General features: G+C 44.1%; 1 protein-coding gene and 1 non-coding gene across 3 annotated transcripts in view; both read right to left on the bottom strand.

Annotated features, from left to right (window-relative positions):
• Positions 1-21,188, bottom strand: part of LOC102301098 (E3 ubiquitin-protein ligase DTX1) — a 43,783-nt gene that overhangs the window by 14,939 nt on the left and 7,656 nt on the right. For both annotated transcript variants that reach the window (XM_005919296.3, XM_005919297.3), the window contains exons 3-4: positions 3,096-3,310; positions 2,136-3,007 (exon numbers count right to left, since the gene is read on the bottom strand). In XM_005919296.3, the coding sequence (XP_005919358.1) occupies positions 2,136-3,007; positions 3,096-3,310 (1,087 nt within the window). The remainder of the gene's footprint in view (positions 1-2,135; positions 3,008-3,095; positions 3,311-21,188) is intronic.
• trnay-gua lies at positions 12,101-12,188 on the bottom strand. The gene is given in 2 exon segments: positions 12,101-12,136; positions 12,152-12,188. It is a non-coding gene; the product is annotated as a tRNA-Tyr (tRNA).

A 21,188-nucleotide genomic window follows, 5' to 3' on the forward strand; every position in this document is an offset into this window, starting at 1 on the left:
GTAATTTAGGTCAGTATCGGACCGATACCGATACTTAATATCGGATCGGTCCATCTCTAATCCATACAGGATGTGACCAGCAGCAGAGACCATGGAAAGTCAACAACATGCAGCAATGACAGGCGTAATAACCAGTTAGTGACATGTAGTGGGCGGGTCCTGCATTAAACATTTCTCTATTTGAAGGTGAGCCATGAAAACGCCAACCAATGACAGCAGATGATTCTGTTAACTGACATATGACAAAATCAAGTATAGGGTTATAGGTTTACCTAGGTTACCTAGGTTACCTGGAATCACCGCCAGCAACAAAGTGATATGTGATGAGGAAATTGCCTCCTGTGTAAACGCTACTCGATAAGGACCATCATTTACGAAATGATCTTTGTGTTTAATTCAGTATGACCTGATACTAACACCTGAGGCCAGAAAACATCAGGAAAGTGTCTACTGAGGTCACAAAGGGAGGAAGATGAGGCCCGGTTTCCCACAGACTTCTACAGGACTGAAGTCTTTCTGTGACCGCAGGGATCGCCCCCTGGTGGCCTTTCAAAGGAATGCAGAGTTAAGGCACCTCTGTCACTTTACAGATCTGGAAGCTACATCAATCTTCGACATTGTATATGTTTTTACTAGAATCCAAACTAAATAGTATCTGTAGCTTTAACCCCATCAAAAATATGATTTTCAGACTTCTAAGAAAGCCACCAGGCACGTCCCAGACACCGAATCTCATTCTTTTTCACCGCTGCCTGTTTATAAGTCAGCCACTGCTAGAAGGGAAAAATAGTTAGGCCGTTTTGAGCAAACAAATCTAAGATACCGAAACTAAACTATTAACAGAGAGACAGCTCTGAATCCCACCTCTGAAAAGAGCCACTCAGAGTCTCACACGACTCATTACAAACAGAGTGTGTGTGTGTGTAAATATTTAGCAGCTCTTACTCAGGCGTGCATATCTGTAACAACGTTAGTGCATGTTTGAACATGCAAGAGTGCAAACTGTCAACGAGAGCACTTCATTGTGCAAGTCTGTACATATTTGACTGCATTAAGACTGCGCAATGTGGGAAATTCATGAGTATGAGATACAGACAGACTTTGTTTAAAATGTAAACACATACTGATCCTGTGTAACTACATGCAGTTAACATCGAATAAAAGAGATGCTGAGCCAGTCTGCTGAGACGAACAGACCAGCTGTAGCCCAAATTTGACTTGAGAAACAGCAGGAAAGAGCAGTTTTAGGGAGCTAAGCTATGCTTACTGCTGCTAATTTTAGTGGTTCAGCTTGAAAAGCTGCAGTTCCTCCCCACAGACTGTTAAAAAGTCCAACTTTATAGCACAAATAAACATGTTCACAGCAGGTTTCTCTCTTTAAGTAGGACTGCACAGCGTTTTTATCCCTTTTCCTCTATCCACACATGTTCAGAAGACATCCTGCAATTTTTAAAGCCTCTTTTTTTTGTTTGAGATTATTTCCTATAGCTGGTTTTCATGTCACTGTCGACCTGAGCTACAGCCAAAGGGGAAAACTGCAGTTCACCACAAGGCCACAAGCTATGCAGATTTTTGTTGAATGATGGAAACTATTATAAATAAGAGGAAATGCTGCTACAATTAAGGCTGCAAAACTTCTGAAACTGGCTGAAGGTGATTGTTGGCCATTTTAAAAATACAGACCCACCAGAAAAAGTATTTTCAGACAACAAAGCCATCCTAATAATACTTAACAGCAGGTTTAAAGGTCATTTGGACAGAAATAAGGGTGCATGAGAGTCAGAAGACTATAATATAACGCCAAATCAGCCTTCTGTTGTGTATTCAAATGAAATAAAGACGACCTTCACATGCTAAATGCCTCTCAGCTCTATGAATGTGGTGCACACAAACAAACTCTTTGTCCCTGTTTTAGTTTGCTGCAGTCTGCCCACCTGCTCCAAAACACATGTTGGTGTCTTTGGATAGTTTCTTCCTTCATCAGCTGTACGATGGGTGATTTTAACTCTTCACCTGGATACTAGAGCCATGATTTGATGTTCCACCCTCTTGTACAATTTTGGTCACTTCTGGCTCCACACAAACAAAATGCTAAAGTTCAAAACAAACCGTCTGTGTGTGTTTCGTTCACTCACCCTGAAGCTATGAGCGCTCTGGACTGAGCCATGGCAATCCTCTGCAACGCCGGTCTGCTCAGGCCGGCTAAGCTTGATCGCTGCGGTAAAGGCGCGTGGCACACTGTCGCTGCGGATGATGCTGACCGCTGCGGCTTCATCACCACCGGTGATGGAGTTGGCACAGGAGAAGGAGGCGTGGTTACGCTGCTGGCAGGGGTGATCAGAGTGGCGGTTGGCACCGAGTCGCTGGCTGAAGATGAGGAATGCTTGGGTGGAACGGACGGAGGGTTCGGGTTGGATGTGGGGGGCTGAGGTGGCGGGAGCGACGGCGGAGGCGGCCTGCTGGAAGACACGGAGATCCCCATGGAGGAGGTGCCAGCGGTGAGGGCGGCGAGAGACTGAGCGAAGAGCTGGGCGTTCACCCTCTGGGAGGCGGTGTTCTTGGAGATGGCGAGGCCGTGCGGCAGCGTCTGATAGTAGCTGGAGTTGGCGTTCTGCTGCTGTCCCCGTCCCAGGGTGGCTGATTTTGATGGACTTAGTGATTTAGAGGGGGGTGGCGCTGAGTTCTTGGGTCGCTGCATGGTTAAAGATCGTCTTCCCAGAGTCTGTATCCCTCCTCCTGTATTGGCCTTCACACTGAGGACCAGCATGCACTGCTGGCAAGAACAAGGCTGGCCTAGTGCTGTGGCTGGCAATCCTCCATTAGGGTAGACAGAGCTTCCGACCCCCATGCTGGCTCCTGACACCCCAACGCCCAGCAAGGCCCCAGTCAGGCCTCCGCTCGCGCCTACACCTCCTCCTTTAGGTACAGGGAGCGGACCGGACACTATGGGGTAAGCCATGTCAGCACGCCGCTGGATTCTCCGACACCTCTGGCTCTGTCTGTTCACCTGCAGGAAGACAGAAAAATGAATTTTCAGAAATAAAGAAATAAAGATCGCATCCTGCAAGAAAGGTTCAGGGTGCACATGAACAAACCTGCGTCATGTTCTGAAAATCAATGAGGTAGCAGAAGCCGAGCGGCGTCAGGTCGAGGCAGGGCTGCTGACGACTGTGGGCGCTCTCGATGGCGATGGCCACCTCCATGTCATACGGCGTCCAGGTGCCTGCGTCGTTTTCCCACTCCCACTGCCAACCTTGACCCGGGCCCGAGGCTGGATCATAAAAACTCCTCCGTACCGGACGGATGGTTCCTAAAAGACACAAACAAAACTCTGGGTCAATTTCAGCCTCTTTGTCCTGAGGACAGCTAAGTAAAGATGCCACGCAGAGATGCAGAGTTTAAATGTCCACGTAAGAACCTCTGTTCGATCCAGGAGATGCAAATCCCTTTGGATCAGGAGGGTCAAATCTGTGTTACCTGCTGTGATGATCACTTGTGAGTAAAGAAGCAACCAAAGGCAAAACAAAGCTACAGGAATTATGAGATCACAGATCTCAGGCCTCCTAGGCGAGGCATGTCCGAGTGAGGGCAGACCAGGACACACTGGATTAATAATGTCTCTCAGCTGGAGCAGGAAAACCTTGGTGACCCATCAGAAGAACTGGAGTATGGTGGTCTGGGTGAGGGAGGCAAAGGTTAAAATATCAATACTACAGTCTAAATATCAGGTGTGTGGCTACATGTTGGTGACCTTTTCCTGGATTCTGGCTCCACTGACAGGTGAGTCATGATTGGTAACGGGCGTGGGTGGCATGTTGAACCTCACCTCGTCAATTAACATCACATTTAGGAGGTCAATTGAAATGAATGAGAACATGTATGCAAGCTCGTAAATGTAAAAAGACAGAAAACAAAAACGTGTCTGTGGGTGAGAAAGGCTCGGATACGTGAGAGAAAAATAAATGGATGAGGTTACTAAGTTCATATGAAATATTAGATTTTTATAAATGTCTTTGCAAAAATTAAAAAAACCAAAACCCTCAAAGCCAACAGAGCCGGTCACTTGTCTTAGATTTACTTTGCTTCACTTCTGGCCGTGCTGCTCCTGTGCGGGTGTTTCATGGTGGGCGACTAATAGGGGCGGAGTTTCTAACACAAGTAACACAAACACAATTATATGATTTAGTCAATCTCAACAACCACTGGCAATAAATAATCACGCTTTAACATATTTCATATTTGCCTGAGTTAGAAATCTGAAGGTATTTACATCGTAGAAAATCTTAATTTTAATGAACTGCCCTAACTTTTCAACCTCACACGAACTAACGGTCAGCACAGATGGTTGTAAAACACTTAGGAGACTCTGCACATCTCGGAGGAGTAACTGTTGTTGTAAACAGAACAGCACAGCAGACCCAAAACCCAACAAAGAAAGTCATGAAAACTCCAATAAAGCTATGAAAAAAGTGAAAAGAGAAAGCAGAGAGATTTGCCTCGAGTCTGATCACATGAGCTGAACTAAATCTGTGGGGAGGATTGATTTAGATGTATCCCGATTCCACCCCGAGAGATATGATCTTGTGGCCTGATCGGCCACCCCTAAGTGAATAATAATCTAATTTCCCATTAATAGGCAGCATGCCTGCAGAAAGAGCAGAGACGCTGAGAGGAACTGAAAAGGGCAACAACTGATGGCTCCATGATGCAGCCTCTCGAGCTGCATGCATGATTTTCATTAAAATACTTCGATGAGTTTCCACCACAACAGCTCCACAAAGGGGACGGGAGAGTCCTCTTCTGACAATCACATGCTCGTATTGTTGCGTTTTCACTTTCAGTCTAACACAGCGCTGACAAACAGTCTGCTAAACAGTCAAAAGATTTTTTTAAATACCACAAGAAATACTCAGAACAGTGTTTCTCTGTCTCCCCGTGGGGCCGAGGGATGGCAGGAGGCTCCCTAAGCCAACCAACCAGAAACTACCACCGTCTCCAGGGGAACGGGCTATTCAGTCAAAGCCAGGGCAAGAGCAGGAGGGCATATGTGTGAGAGGCTGTTATAAAGAGGTTATACTGGCAGAGTGGCATAAGCACACAAACCTAAAAAAACACCAAAGGAGGTGAAGAAACAGAGACAGGGCGAATGATCGAACTGAGATATCAAACTCTGCTTTGTGCCTGGAGATGTGCAGGAGTTCACAAGAACATCCTCAGTGTGTGGGAGAGAACAGAAACGGTGCTTCCCCTCCTCCTCCTCCTCCTCCTTCACACTCTGTTGAATGGACAGCACAGCAGGGAGCACTTGACCTGCTGATTACCATGAGAAACGTAATTTCTCTCTTTCGAACTGCAGAGAGAACAAGTTCATTCAGCCTGAGACAAACGGCAGACTGAGGCCGACCCTCGCCGCTGTCTGTCTGTCCTTCGTGATGTTCGCCCACAGTGACAGCAAAATGTGAAATCTGGCCAGACATTTCCTAAATTTAGAGGCAGAGAGATCCAAAAAGGTCTTAATGTGAGGTATGACCCCGACCAAGATGAGAGTGAGAATTTAAAGTTCAGTCACGACTTGTTGGTGTTTTCTGGTGAGAAGAACCTGCAAAACGCTCAAGCAGCCGTTCATTTGTGGTTAGAATCAGAATCAGAATCAGAATGGGGTTTATTGCCAAATGTTGAACAGGTTTACAACATTAGAAAATTGCAGAGCTGCGTCAAACCCAGAAAACACCAAAAACACATATAATACGAACCCTTTAGCAAGTACAGACATAGCTACCGCCATTAGATCCCCCGCCGCTAATGCACTCAAAGTAAACACAGGACAGATCAGGGCTGTTCTGAACAGATCGGCTCGTTGTCACTGATGCTCAAACCAGATCGCTGATTCAAATCTGATCTCTGATCAAAATATTGGATTAGTGCATACCTACACAGAACACCACACTCTGTACACGAAAGCAGGAGGAGGAGGCATTGTGGGAAAAGGATTCGCTGTACTGCATCTGTGTACTTTGTGTGTAGTTACAGCTTAATCTGTACTGGACTCCCACTCAGCAGGCCAAGGTCTTATCACAGAGAAGACGAGCTGCCCTTTGTTTCTGAACACAGTATCAACATCTGAAAGGTTTCCGAGTGCATACCGATCTTTTTCTGCATATCACACGGCCTTGACAGCTCATTTCCAGATAACTGCGAAAGTCACATGAGCCCTTTTTTGCACTGCGGCCCTATTGTTTCCTGACGTCCGAGTCTCGTCCGACCTGGGAGCATCTTCATATCCAATATTCATAGAAAACAGGAATATTAATTACGCATTTACAGCGATTATTACTTAAAAAGGTTTAAAAGAAGAACTGTGTACCAACAGCTAACAGTAAACTAGCAACAGCCAAGTTAAAACCTACAGCACATGTTACAGTCTCGGGACACATTGTTATGAATTTTCTTTTAATAAGGTTCCAAATACAGACAGCATCAAATGATTTGTGTAGCTACTTCTTACGGTCAAAACATTGTGCATATTTGTTCCTGAGTAAATCGGTTTGGCTGAGATTAAAGTTTTAGTTTTTACACAGCTGAATAAACGTAGAGCTGGGCGATAGAACGATAACGATATGTATCGCGATATAACTTTTACTGATAGAGAAATTAAGCTATCGCGATAGACCTCGCCGCTCTTGTCCTCTTAAAAAAAAAAAAAAAAGGTCAGCCAATCCAAATTAAGTAGCGCAGAGCCGAACCAATCACAGCCGCAGCGTCACGTCGCGTGACTTGTTACGTACAGCACAAGTGCCAAGCCGCACGTGTGTTTGTTTGGGAAGCAGCCAGCGGGTAATGGAGGAAATGAGTGTGCCGACTAGAAAAATCAACCGAGCGTGACCGAAGAGAAAACAGATGATGGTTCCAACGCCGGAGAGATTGTCGAACGGAAGAGCCATAGAAGTTCCGTAGTGTGAAGGTATTTCGGCTATTTCAAGTCTGACAAAAAACAGAGTAGCGTGCACTGTAAATTGTGCCGAAAGCAAGTCTGGAAATACAATAAACTGGTGCATGCGTCACACTGTGCGCCACGTTATTGTTTCGGTGAAATGAATTTCTACAATACTGTTACTGTTAATTCTACTCTCTGCAGTGTTTAAATGCTTACATATACACACAGTTACTGTCCTCCACACATACGGCTCGGTTCTGCTTCTATGCCCCAGCTTTGTTTACTTTTTCCCACCGAGGCTTCTAGACTTCTGATTGGCCAACATTTCTGCACGGTTAGGAATCTAGCGCCACCTGCTGCTTTGGCATGTTCATAGCAGCGTTTTCCTTCATTTCTGCCTTTATGTGTGGACGGGATTATTTTTTAAAACGAAAACGGAAAATCTCCGTTTTCAAAAATACCCGTGTACGTGTGGACGTAGCCTCAGTCTCTGACTGGAAGCGCTAATTCGTCATTCGGCTTTTGTCAGACTAAAGTAACTGTTAAAACTGTTTGAAAAGCTCAGCTATACAACAAGGAGAGATTGAGAATTTCCTTTTAGTTCTCAGTTTATTTGATATTGACAAAAGTTAGTCAGTTTTGTCTGTTCTTCTGTAAAACAAACTAAGATTTATTTTTAGAATTAATATTTTGTTTCTAAGTGGAATTGACAATTTAGTCTGTTTCGTTTGTTCTATTTTGAAACTTAAACGCTTTAGCGGCTGCCTTTTGTGTAGTTTGCAATATTTGCCTTTATTTATCTGAAAAAGTCTCATGTTCCTTAAGTACATCTACCCTGTTGAACTTATTATGGGAAATAAATATTTAAATAAAAACAAGCTGCTGATTATTTCACATTTTACTTGTGAGCAACGGCACATTTAAATCTTACAAATATAGTTATTTGGCTTATATCGTGATAGATATCGTTATCGCCTGAAATGAAAAAAACATATCGTGATATGAAAAAATCTCATATCGCCCAGCTCTAAATAAACGTCAAGCAGACAGCTGATTATCAGAAGTGTGAGATGCTCAAGAATATACTCCGGTGTCCCGTTATATTTTAGATAGCAAGGAGTTTAGATAGTACGGAGCCCCGCAGGGGACATGGGAAAAAAAAAAAATTAAGACGGACTTTTGCGAGATCTCGCAAAACAAACTCGGGATCTCGCAAAAGTTTTAGCCGCATTCTTCGGAGGCCGCCAGCTCGAAGCCGACCGGGAGGTCGAGGCACGATGTGCCGGGAAAGCGGTGTTCCTCCCGGCTGTAGTAGGTCTCGACCTCCCGTTAGCTTCGAGCTAGTGGGTGTCAGATCTCCAAAAACGTCGGAGCACTTTTGCAAATATGTGATGTCTTGTAAACCGAGCAGGTATCTGACGTTTACACAACTACATTCACGCCTCAAAATATCTTAAAAGTGTATTTTGTGACCCAGAAAGAGTAATATTACAACTAAGTAGCTGCCGCCATTGTTGGAATTCAACTTTTGCGAGATCCGCAAAAGTTTTGCGAGATCCCGAGTTTGTTTTGCGAGATCTCGCAAAAGTCCGTCTTAATTTTTTTTCTCCCATGTCCCCTGCGGGCTCCGTAAGATAGCAAGAGAAGAAGCTTCTCGGATGAGAGGTGAAACTTCTTCAAGCAACTTAAAGAAGTCCAGACGCTTTTCTTTGCAAGCTCCTTTGACTACGATGACCTGGATGACTGAGAACCTTCACAGACACAAGGAGTTTATTAAACTTCATCCGAAACAATCTGCAAATTTCATTAAAATTTAATAAACTATCATCTTGTCTTTATTTTTAGTTAGCACTCTTAAACACTTAAAGCTGTAAGCTAATGATAGTTATATAAGAGCAGATGCTGCTGGTGCAATAAGCTGTAGTTTTACGTCCAATGGATGCATGATCTGATTAGTCGACTAATCGCAAAAATAATCGGTGACTAGTCGACTATCAAAATAATCGTTTGTGGCAGCCCTAGCTACAACTGTGGTTTGCCTCCACCAGTGTGTGAATGTGAGAGTGAATGAATAGTGCAATTTTAAAGTGCTCTGAGTGTCTAGAAAAGCGCTATATAAATGCAATCCATTATTACTGTTATTGTTACTGGGAAGCTGGCACGTTAAAGACCAGTTGTTCAATCCAACTGATGCGAACATCCACCTGGTAAGTCAAGGTTGCCTTGGATGCGCAAAAACAGTTAATAGCTTTGTAAATATTCACTAAGCTTGAGAACATCTGAACTTTCCAGGACTTATTTTACTTCGACAGCTGCATGACAACTAAAAACAAACGAGTTCCATAACTCATCAACATCCAGTCGGTGGCCAGCGAACCACTAAGGTTAGACTTTAGTCGCATTACAAAAGATGGACGTAGCTTCCAGATCGGAAAAATTAAGCACTTTATATTTAATGGCCAGCAGGAAACCATAATGTTTTTCAGTTGAAAAAGGGCCCTCAGCTCTGAGCTCAGTTAGCACTTTCAAGTCTTTTTTTGTTTTTAATTAAGTTAATTTTGGCCTTTTTACGAGTCACAAAGGAGGACAACGCTTGTTAACCGGAAGTCGTTAGCCAATGAGCTGTTCTTCAGCCTCTCAGTCAGATCCACTCCACACTTCCAGTTTCAAAACACCACGATGGCGACAGTGAAAACGCTCAGCTGGAACCTTATGGACTTGTTTACAGGCTGTCACATACACAAATAACAGTAAGCTAGTATCTGTGGAAACATCAGCCTGGCCAGTCTCTTAATCAGGGCGTAACATATAAAATAATTGTGCAGTACATGACTAAACTGACTGGATATCAGCCATGACATGACTGATCCAGAAGAACCAGTCCAACCCAGTTCTTCTGGCAAAGCCTTTCCAAAACTCTGACATAATCGAGGCAGGTCGCCAGCTATGGCTTCAAGTTAGGTTGCATAAATGTGAAGCTAATCAGCTCCATTCATAGAGGTTGTGTTTAGCATATTTTACATGAGAAAATTTGAATATTGGATATTCAATAAAGAAAGGTAACGTGAGTGGAGAGAATGGGGATTGTTGTAAGGCCAGAAGTTTAGAGCTGGCACAACATTTTATATCTGCAACTTCATAAACAAAACACACAGACTCGTCTCCTCCCTACAGAGCCTGTACAGAGGAGTCAGTGCTTTCAGCAGCTCCTGCAAACTGAGCACTTATAATGCAGTAAATTTAACCAAACAGCTGGACAGGTGGACTGACATCTGACCTGGACAACACCTGACGTGCTGTCTCAGCGAGCTTCGTCTCCTGTTTCAGCAAATACAGACAGCAGAGAAGTACAAGGCAGACGTGGACCTCCGGCTAAAAATGTAAATCTACATCAGCTGACGAGGAATCTGCTCGGAAGGGACTTCAGCCACCGGCCATTCCTGTTACGTTACCCCTCTGAGGTCTGGGAGGTCACTGGTGATGACCTGTGAATGACCTGCAGGCACCGTCTCATGCTACCAGTAGTGCCAAGCACACTTACAAACCGGAGAACTAGAGAAAAGTGTAGTCGGGAGAAAGGAGAGAGCAATTATCTGTGGCCTTCACCTGCACATCATTCCGTTTGTGGAGGAAACAGTAATCAAAGAGACCCAAACATCTAAACAGGGATTCAAACCAACAATGTGCAGGTTACTAGTCAGCTGCTTAAAACCTCCAGCAGTCATCTTGCCCGCGTTAACCCCAATAACACAGCAGGCTGGAAAATCCCCCCTTGGGATGCATGTGAGGGAGGAATTCTCCCTGTTTCTCAAATATGAATTTCAGGCCCTCCCTTCATACTGGTTTTCTCAGTCAGTCAGGAGAAACTGGGCGTGGGTGTTTGTGTACTCGTGTGTTTACTGTGGTATGCTGGGTGTCCTCCATAAAAGGGTCTGATTAAAGCAGTTACAGCTGTAGGAACGAGCATGTGTGTGTCTGTCCGTGTGTCGTATGGGGAAAGCTTCATAGCCGCAGTCCCTCTCCTCGCTCTTATAGTACCACACCTCTCCCAAATCATCCATCTGTCAGAGTCGGATCAGCACGCGGCGCTCGGCTGCTTTCGCTTGTCGCTCACGTTTGAAATCAAGCGAAGCGTGTTTTGGGTGTAGCCGATTCCTGGATTTCTGCTTCGAAGAAAAAGAAAACTGCAACATAATGAGTTGTTAAATGAAGCCAAGAGAATGCATACTGCGTGTGTGTGTGTGTGTGGTGCAGACCCAACAGCAAAAGTAAATAAGGAAAACGTGTGAATATTACAGAGCTCAGGGAGCACAAAGAGGCCTGAAGCAGGTGGAGAAAGAAACTGGCCATCTGGTCTTTATTGTTCTCCCTCTCTGTCTTTACCACTGACCCCTCCCTGCATTCAAACACGCACGCACACACACACACACACACACACACATCATTGCAGACTGACCAGCAGGCACACACATGTTAGGGTCGGGTCATGCTTTATGCCGCTCTCACTTCTCGTCCATGCGAGAAAGTCTGGGATGAGCCGACACTTCCTCTTCACACTTCTCGTATCAGCCACACTTTAATAATCTGCTTAGAAAGCTTGAACCACGAGTCACTGTTTACCTACATGATTATTACAGCGTACGTGATTTTTCTTTGGTCCCAAATTCCTCTGTGCAGGAAAACTCTGAACGTGTACATTTCCTTAGTGATCTGTATTTATTGTGTTTCCAGAAAACATCCAAGTGATCCTAAATTCTACTTTTTATGGGGGTTTGAGCAGTAAAATAGATTTTTATGTGTATTCAGGACTAAGGATTATAAATAGAAACCTTTTTTGCATTTATTTTTGCTCTTAAGCTCTCAGTTTGTCTTGTATTACAAATCAAGCGCACCACATCACATTACAGCTCTGTGATTTTTGCCCCTGTAAACTCATTCACGATTTAGTGGAGCCTGAGCGAAGACGAGATCTGTGTAAAATAAGTCAAACTCACAGAGTTTCTGTAGGTGAAGCTGTGGAAGGATTTTAACTGTTTTTGGTTCTTTGTTTACAAACTGTTTGGAAGTCATTCTGCATCTTTCTGCTACCTTCAGAACAATCAGTTCATCGAACACGAGCACCCAAAATGATCACCTTTTGGTAGTGTATGTGAAAATAAAACAGCTTCCTTCGAGCCGGATTTGAACCAGCGACCTAAGGATCTCTGCTGTTTCCACCTACAGTCCTCCGCTCTACCAACTGAGCTATCGAAGGAGACAAACCACCTGTCCACACATTTAAACCCGTCTTCTGATGTAAATGACTGCTACAGTCAAAACACTCACTAGCATCTTAAAATGTTTCTTAGTTCCGTTTACTGCATAATAAAAGTGCACATTTCAAGAAGATGAATAATTGGGTTAAATAATAAATATGACAGCATTAATTAAAACCCCGTGACTGTGACCCGCTGCCATAAACATAAACTACAACTGTAAACAACACTGACTCTTCTTCTGTCACCAGTTACCATCCTTAGACTCGGGGTTTGTCTTTCAGCCCAAATGCTTCAGCGCTGTGTGTGAAAAACCAACATCATTGAAGCCGAACTCAAACCAGCAACCTAAAGATCTCTGCTGTTTGCAGCTACAAGGCTTTCACGCTACCAACTGAGCCTGAAGCCGAACCAGTCAGCTGGAGGAAGTCGTGACATTTCAAACACCTTGCGAGTCACAGAAAACCCTGGAGACACAGGCGTCCTTCCTTATCAGCTTTATAAATGACAGAAAGCTGACAGGCCCTGGGTCACTGACAGAATTTAAATACATCACACTGGGTCACTGAAACCACAGCGGGCATTTTTCACTGCTGTCTATACAGCAGTGAAAAATGCTAATGCCAACAGTTTACCAGTAATTAAAATCCTTAGATGCTGCTGTGACTTGAAATCATGAAAACCCAAAGGCAGTCGGGTTGGGTCATTGGTGAAACAAGTAGTGTGAAATATATGTATGTTTTCTGTTCTGTAGGCTTTGATTATATTGTAAATTTACACTTCCAATGATTATTTTGGGATTTTCTTCACTGAACTCAAACAGACTGAGAGGAGTGAGGTTTGCTGCTTCAAAAGGCATCATTTCAAGTGTTTTTGGACAAAATATTTAAAATATCCACATCTGCAAACCAGATGTTCAGATTTAGTTTGAAACAGACTCTTGAAAGTAACAAATAACTTTCTAAACTGGATTTTTTTTTATCGTTTACAATAAATACAGCCAGTTTAAGCAGCTAAGATTGGACAAACACACGTGGCTCGTTCGTACACTGTGGATTACGGTCGGCCGCCAAGTGCCCCTTGAATGAGCCCATCCCCCAGGCCTGGCTGCACGGTATCCCCGGTTCAGCTGAGGTTTCCTCACTCCTTGTTCTCATCATCATAGGAGTCCTTTGAATCATACATTGGCTAGCCCATCTACCCAGGACCAAACTGAATTGGGAGACCAGCATGCCTCCCAGATGAGGTATTTCAGGAATGTCCAACTAGGACATGACCACAGGGCGGACCGAGGACACGCTGGAGAGATCGCACCTCTCGACTGGCTTGTGAACACCTCGGTGTCCTTCCAAAGGAGCCGGAGAGGAGGAAAGAGGCATGCGCTTGACTGGCTTGACTCAGGTAAGTGTGAGAAAATAAAGTGAGACATGAGATGTTTTTTTAACATCCTTTGGAGTATCTGTCATAGATGAAACAGTGTGATAACCACAAACAGAAACATTAACTAAAAGTTTTCCCATATAAAATCTAAACCTTATTTTAGTCCGTAAAACAGCTCAGTCACTCGAGGGTTGAAATAATGCAGTATGTCACATGTGGGAAGGTTTTATTCTGTGTTCAAATGTACATATTTCTAATTCTATGAAAGCCAGATAAACCAGAATGGATGAAATCACATTCGCTGGCAGCGGTGTAAAGACTATGTGCTCGTTATTCTTAGTTCTTAAAGTCTGGCACATTTTGCTTGGACTAAATCTAAATAAGGACTCCTCAGCAGAGCTTAGCAAGCATCTAGCATACAGCGCAATGCACATCCAGTATCATCCTGGGCTCCCCCTGCTCCCCCAGACCCTCTTAAATCAGATGTGCACCGAAACATTGTGACATCATCCTTTTTAACTTTCCTCCACCCGTTAAAAGGACGACGAAGATTTCTTCCCCATCTTTCAAATGTGACGTGTCCCAGTTTGAACCCAACCTGAACCCGGCCAGAAGCAAATGAGCCGAAACTACTGCAATTTTAACAACTTCTCGAAAAATATTCCTCGACCTCGTAGCTCCACTTCTCCATTCATCATCCTCAAATGGCCCCCCGAGCGCCCTCGAGCGGGGCTCAGGGCTGGCGAGACTGATGAACACCTCCGGAGTCTTTATGAAGACAGGGATGGAAAAATTCAAATTGACACACTTGGAAAGGTCGCACCGAGACCGGATTGTGGCACATTCTCACAGCAATAAAACCGAAACGAGACACAAAGAGGAAGCGGTTGAGAGGATAAGACAAACCTGCTTCATGCGCTTTATTTCGTCTCGACTTTTGTCATCACTTTCACACTTTCTGTTCTTGTTTCTTGTTTTGTTCATTACTTCGTCCTGATTTCTCACCCTCCTGCTGTCTGATGCCGTCTCTTCCTCTGCTGTCACTTTTTCTTCTTTCATCCTTCTTTGCTTTCTCTTTTTCCAGCCAAACTGCAAACTTGCGCCAGCTTTTGTAATCTTAACACTGAGATTAGGGCGACTACCTAGGCTGAATAAATAAAACGAGCTCCTGAACATTAAAGTAGACCCCATTATGTTCATTCCCCGCTTCTTATTTTTATTCTTGGACTCGCTTGAGTTTGCATTATTCACACTTCATAATAATCCTTTATGTCGCACTGAGATTTGGTTCTCACTGAACTGGACCCCTGTTTTCTTTCCATCTACATGCGCCAAACAAAAGAAGTGTGCAGCTACCAGCTCTTTAATCTTCAGCCTCTCGTCATGGTCAGACGGATACCTCTGTCTGCTGGGTGTAGTTCAGTAGAAAGAAAACAGTTCCTACATTTCCTACATACAACGAGATTCACGGTTTCTGGACAGCGACCTTGTTTTTTCGGGGGGGAAATTCACAGCACTACAGGACAGGGGTGAACTCACACTTTAAGGCTAAAAAACTCCCCGAGAAGCAGCAGGGACATAAATATTTACTGATGCCTTCACATGCTTTCCTATATGTGTGTGCACAGGCGGTGAGTGATGCCCCCCCGGAGGCCTCCCAGTAACAGTAACTCGACACGCAGAGTTTCACAACAACAACTGAGAGAGAAAAGCTGAGCTCTGACCCTTCCAGCTTCTTCATCTCACTTTCCCTGGACTTCCTTCTGCACAGAAAACAAGCTGACACTCTGCAGGACACTAACTCGGCTTTCTTCGGTCTGCTTCTCGAGGATTAGTGAGCTTTAAACGCGGTGGTGTTGCACAACTGGAACAGCAGTTTCAAGTCAGACATTTTTATGCAACAGCCTTTGCAAACATATGCTAATGCACTGACGGGACGGGGTAAACAAAAATGGTTTTAACACTGACTCAGGGCACTCCTGTCACATTGCTGTGTTTGTGTTTTACTTTGAAGGTTACGTTTCTCACGTGTCACATGTGTTTTCACTTTCTGCTTTTGTTTCCTTCCCTCCTTTGTGATTGTCTGTCCACCCTCATCAGTTTCACCTGTGTTTGATTTCCTGCGGTTTTAAGAGATAATAAAAAGTCTGCCTGTTTCTCCTGAATAGCATCAGTAAGAAATCGGGATTCCTGGAAGCTGCTTGATTTCTGCTATTATCTTATTGGCTGCAAGCAATTAAAAAATGATGCCGATGTCCTGTTGCCTGACACAGTCGGAATTTTTTCAGCTCTTTAGCTCTTTTTCACGTTTACTGAGCAGAGCATTTAAAATTCACACAGGTTCATAAAGTGCTTTTTGTCTGCAGCAGCGGTCTTGTTTTCAGCCTGATTTATGTGTTTAACTATGGAGCCCTGCAAGGGACGTCTGCGAGATCTCACAAAGGTTTTGAGAGATCTCGCAAAATAGGCCGCATCCTTCACAGCCAGGCGACGAAGGCTGTCTCAATTTGAAGGCTGCTTCAAATGCATCCTTCATTTCCCCGAATTTGATGGATGGGTCGGGTGTATCCTTTGTGGCCCAACCTATCCAAGAATTCATAGCGCGGCCCAGCCAATTCCAGTTTCCAACATTGGCTGCAGCTAGTTAGTTTTAATATTACTCTTTCTGGGTTACAGAAAGTGTAAACTTCAAATATCTGCTCGGTTTATCAAGACATCACATATTTGCAAAAGTCTTCAGAGACGTCTGTTACCCACCTGCTCGAAGATGACCGGGAGGTCGAGGCCCACTAGAGCCAGAGGGAACACCGCACTCTGGGCACATCGTTCCTCGACCACCCGGTCAGCATTGAGCTGGCGGCCTCGGAAGGATTCGGCCTATTTTGCAAGATCTCGCAAAAGTTCATCTTAAATTTTTTTCTCGCCGGCTCATATCTAGATTCTGGGTAGATTTATTGATTTGATAACCTTTGTATTTGGAACTTTCTTCATCTGTGGGCCTGAATGGAAACTCCAACTGTTATCTCTTTAGATAACAGTACATTTACAGCGATCATGTTCATTCTCTTAAAGATATTTACTATCATACCAAAGAGAGACGACACGTCCAGGCATGTGATTTAAAGAAGTCACTTTTTCATCTCCTGACAATATCATGATTTTTCGGCGCTCTCCATCGTTTCTTATTCCACTAATATTCCTCATCACTGTTTAACTTTCAGCTGAGCTCTCCACTCTTTTTTTTCCACACCCACCCACTTTGTCCTCTTCTCTCTCTCCCTCTCTTCGTGTCTTTGTCTCACCTTGAAAGAGTCCCGTCCCTCGAGTGTTGGGTTCAGATTCAATTTTCAGCTTCAGAGAGTGTGAGAGAGAAAAGCATACAAAGAGGGCAAGAGGTCGAGAAGAGAGACAGATCAGGTGAACCAGAGGAAGCAGAACATAAAGCGGAGAGTTTGAGACAAAGGAAGAGACCCAGTTTCCATTTGGGAATGGCGTATAGGTAAAAAGTGAATATGAAGAGGCGGTGCTAACTCTTTGCCCGATCCTTCGTGTTGGTTTTGAATTTTTAAGAAAATCTGAGATGGTTAAGAAGCTTTTACCTTAGAAAGGTGATACCAAAATACTGTGTTCAGAGCTTGTTCCACTACCTTTACAAGGCTTAAAAATGTCAAACGAGACATTTAGTCTTTGGTAATCCTTCTGCTGCAGATTTTCAGAAACACTGAAGCGTAGTAGCCTGAACATTAGAAGCAGAGCAGTGTGACACGTCTGCAGACTGTGGGCTTGATAGATAAAACCCAAACATATCAAACAACAAGACCCTTTAAACAAACATCTCGTCTCTTGCATGGAGGTTTCACCAGTGCGTGCAAACCCATTGTTTATTTCCTGCCAACTGGTTTGTTGTGCGTGCAGACAGAGTCAGTGTCGATGTTTGCTGCCACTCCCTCTCCCCCCATCCTTCGCTCTTTGTTGTCACCACCAATCTACCCCCAGCCCTCCGTCTCTGGGGAATCCACCCCCGACCCGCCTTCTACTGTGACCCTAACGCCCCGGGGCTTTGTGGGGGTCTGGGAATGTGCCTCCTTCAGCAGGACCAGCTGGAGCGAGAGCAGCAACAAGCTGCAGGGGCAACAAAAAAACACAAGATGCCCTCGAAGTCTGAAAAAAACAGAAGCCGCACAAAGAAAGCGATGACGAGCCGCTCTTTTAAAGCCCAGTAAAATAAGGACATTTACTTCACTCTGTTGAAAACATCTCATAAAAACGTGTTTACTTTATTTCAACAACCACACCCTCATCTCGGTTATGCAGTCAGAGCAGCTCAAATGTGCTGGGTACAAAGATTTTCTGCTAAGTCAGGCCTCTCCTAAACCACATGAACACTAATTAGTGACTAATTTTTAAAAAATGTTTACACACAAGCGTAAAAGACGATTGGCCAACCAATTTACTGGATGGCAATCACTTTGTCCATATTGTGAAACTAGCCCTGGCCATCTTCATCTTGTTTCTTTCTCCTAACAGCAGGGTCACCAGGTCGTCCAGCATCATCCAGCTGCCTCTCCACTCAGCCTCTCGTCCCACAGTCTTGTTCTGCTTCACATGCTACTGTAGTGCACATATGCTGCAGCTATGTTCAGCCTGTTGGTCACTGCTCACACATGCTGTGACATCAACACAATTTATATAAGTGTGCAAACCAACGTGTGCGACAAGTGAAAAGAACACTAGAGGATGAAAGTGGTGAGCATAAACTGTTACAGTTTCCAGCTGCAGTCCAAGTTTGTGAAGCCAGAATCTGCCCAAAGAATGAGAGACTCTCTGGAGAGGCAGCTGGCTGTAGCGGCTCTGCATTTATTTCTCTCAAAATATTTGCATGGGTTTGTCTCCTCGCAAACTCAAAAGAAGAGAAGTCCAACATCTTCACTGTTTTCATACCAGAGCTGCTGCTGATTGACTGTAAATCTTCATGAAAAGCAGGACAGAAGTATGAAGGCAAATAGAGGATTTTTGGTTCAAATATAAATATAGGGCAGGGATAGCTCAGCAGGTAGGGTGGTTGCCCCATGATCGGAAGGTTGGGGGTTCGACTTCACTGAACGGCTACCCTGAGACACCCCTGAGCAAGGTACCGTCCCTACACACTGCTCCCCGGGTGCTGCATTGGTGGCTTGCCACTGCTTCACTGGGTGAATGGGTTAAATGCAGAGGAGTAATTTCCCTACGGGGACTAACAACAATATACATATTATTATTATTATTTAACATGTAAAAAAAATCCCTTCTGTACCAATTTCACATAAAAAGAACTTCAAGCAGGACAGGAACAGGAAGTTAAGATACTGTCAGATTAAAATCTTTGTGTTTACAGGAAATCATGTTGTACTCACACAAATGACTGAAAGCATACATGTGTTCAAAGGAGGCTCATTTAAGTCTCGTCCCAAATAGCTCATCAAGGTCATAACGTCACATTTTTGCATATATGAATAATTACGCTCCCTTTTCCAAAAACTACAAGTGATGAAGTGATTCGAGATGATCCATCAGAGAAGTTAATTAAAGTTAAAGAAAAGGAGCTGGATCGCAAGCAAGGACGAACTGAAAAGCCTCCACGGTCCAAAGGAAGAGCGCACCCACAGAAACGAGACCACCGCCACCACAATGACAACCTTCATGTCTAAGAAGTGCAGAGCAGAAATACCACATCACTGTTAGCAGTGAAGCTCCCAGGGAAGCAGGGCAGCACAGGAACATGAAGGCTTTTCCCTGAATGTCAGCTAAACGGCGTGCTATCAGTGGTGACAGCGCAGCGAGCGTCTGCGGAGCGACGATCCCGCTGCGAGACCTGAGGTGAACAGGAAACACGCTCTGCTCCAACCACATCTGACAGTGCTGGGAAAGCTTGCACTGGGAGGGAGATCCTTTCATACGTGACTGTAAAGACAGACCTGTAATGCATGCTTTCTTCCCAGCGGGATCAAATGTACGCGCCGCTCTCCAAAGGAAGTCTCCATCTGCATGCAGGAGGTGGTCTGCAGGAGGACCTGGCAGCTCCAAGGTGCTGAGGACCTCATCTTCCATTAGGACGGTTTATATTTCCACACTTTGAAAAATAAATATATGGAACAGTTTTGTGCACAAAGCACAGGGAGCAACTTCAAAACAAACCTGTGTGAATTCGCCTTTGTGCCATCTGAAATGTGATGTGCTTTTGCACCAGCCAGTCTCCAAGCCAGTCACATCAGGTGATGACTCAGCTACCTTCTACTGATCTAACTGGCAAATCTCACACAGGGGGAAGCATTTAAAGTATTTAAAGGCAACAGCTCAGCTTCTGAGAGTCTGCATTCAGGTCACTTCCCTGTGGTACATGAACAGTTCTCCCTACAGGTCCTCATCTATCTGCAAGCCACTTTGCAGCCCACCTCCACCCCAACTCCTCTATTTCATACTTCATCAGTATCGTATCTGCTTTTTACATCTCTGTCCCATAAGGCCACCAGATTTAAGGAGAAAGCAAAATATCTGAGATGAAAAACACAAGAGCATTCTGGGGTTTAACAAACATAGAACTGAAAACTAAGTGGGAATTATAAAAATGAAATTGGGTGGTTGTTACATTTACAAAAGATGGTAACGATAAGAGGATGGATGGAGTGGAAGTTATTATAAATCCATTAACATTTTATGTTAACCAGACTCTAGACTTTGTTGAACACTCCAAAAAAACATAACTCTCTAAAAAATCATGGAAAGGATTTCCACATGGCTTTCTATTACAATTAAGCATTTTTGTCACACTAACGTAATTTGCATGGGTTGGATCAACTCAATTAAATTAAGCTGGACTCAACTGTAGTAAAACAGTTGATTCATCATTAATTAATCAAGTTAGTCCAACTCAAGCACATTAAGTTGGAATAACAGAATTGCATAATGCTAAAATAAAGCAATTTAATTACGTGGAAATTCTTTCCATGATTTTTTTATGTTCATTCAAAAAGTTATTTGTTTGAGTGTTCTTTATGTACATTATAACCTCAGACTTATCAGAACCTGCGCCTCAGCTTCTACTTCTCTAAACGCTTTCTCCCTTCCGTGCATGTCAAAACCACAATGAGCGTGCTCGCATCTGTTTGGGAAAATCCAAGATCTCTGGAAAAACGATGTGAGCGTGAGAGAAAGAACGAAAGAATACGCACTGCCCAATTATCTCACTCCTTCTGCACCAAAAACACACTCATACACTTCTCTCTCTCCCACGTCGGACAGAAAGACCCCTGGGATTTATTTATTTTTTTTTGCCTATCGATGAAACTAAACACTCGGGCAGCAGAAAGAGCCGGGGAAGAGCAGAGGGAGCAACAGAGGAGGACGGCTGGAGTGAACTCTGCTCATTAAGCCTTGAAATTCTCCATTCTGTCCACAAAGTCGAGGTCCCTCTGTTTCTTTTCTCCGTCGGAGGAGGATGCAGCTGCTGGGAAAGTGTGTGTGCATGTGTGTGTGTTTAGTGTCAGTGGATAAGGGTTTAAGTATGCAGTGAACTCAGAGCTGTGATGGTCATTCACAGCTGCTCCAAAACATCATACTGCTGGATCTCAAGCAGACACACA

Source organism: Haplochromis burtoni, unplaced genomic scaffold (genome assembly GCF_018398535.1).
Source record: "Haplochromis burtoni strain Fernald_Lab_line unplaced genomic scaffold, NCSU_Asbu1 Contig_35, whole genome shotgun sequence".
Taxonomy (NCBI): domain Eukaryota; kingdom Metazoa; phylum Chordata; class Actinopteri; order Cichliformes; family Cichlidae; genus Haplochromis; species Haplochromis burtoni.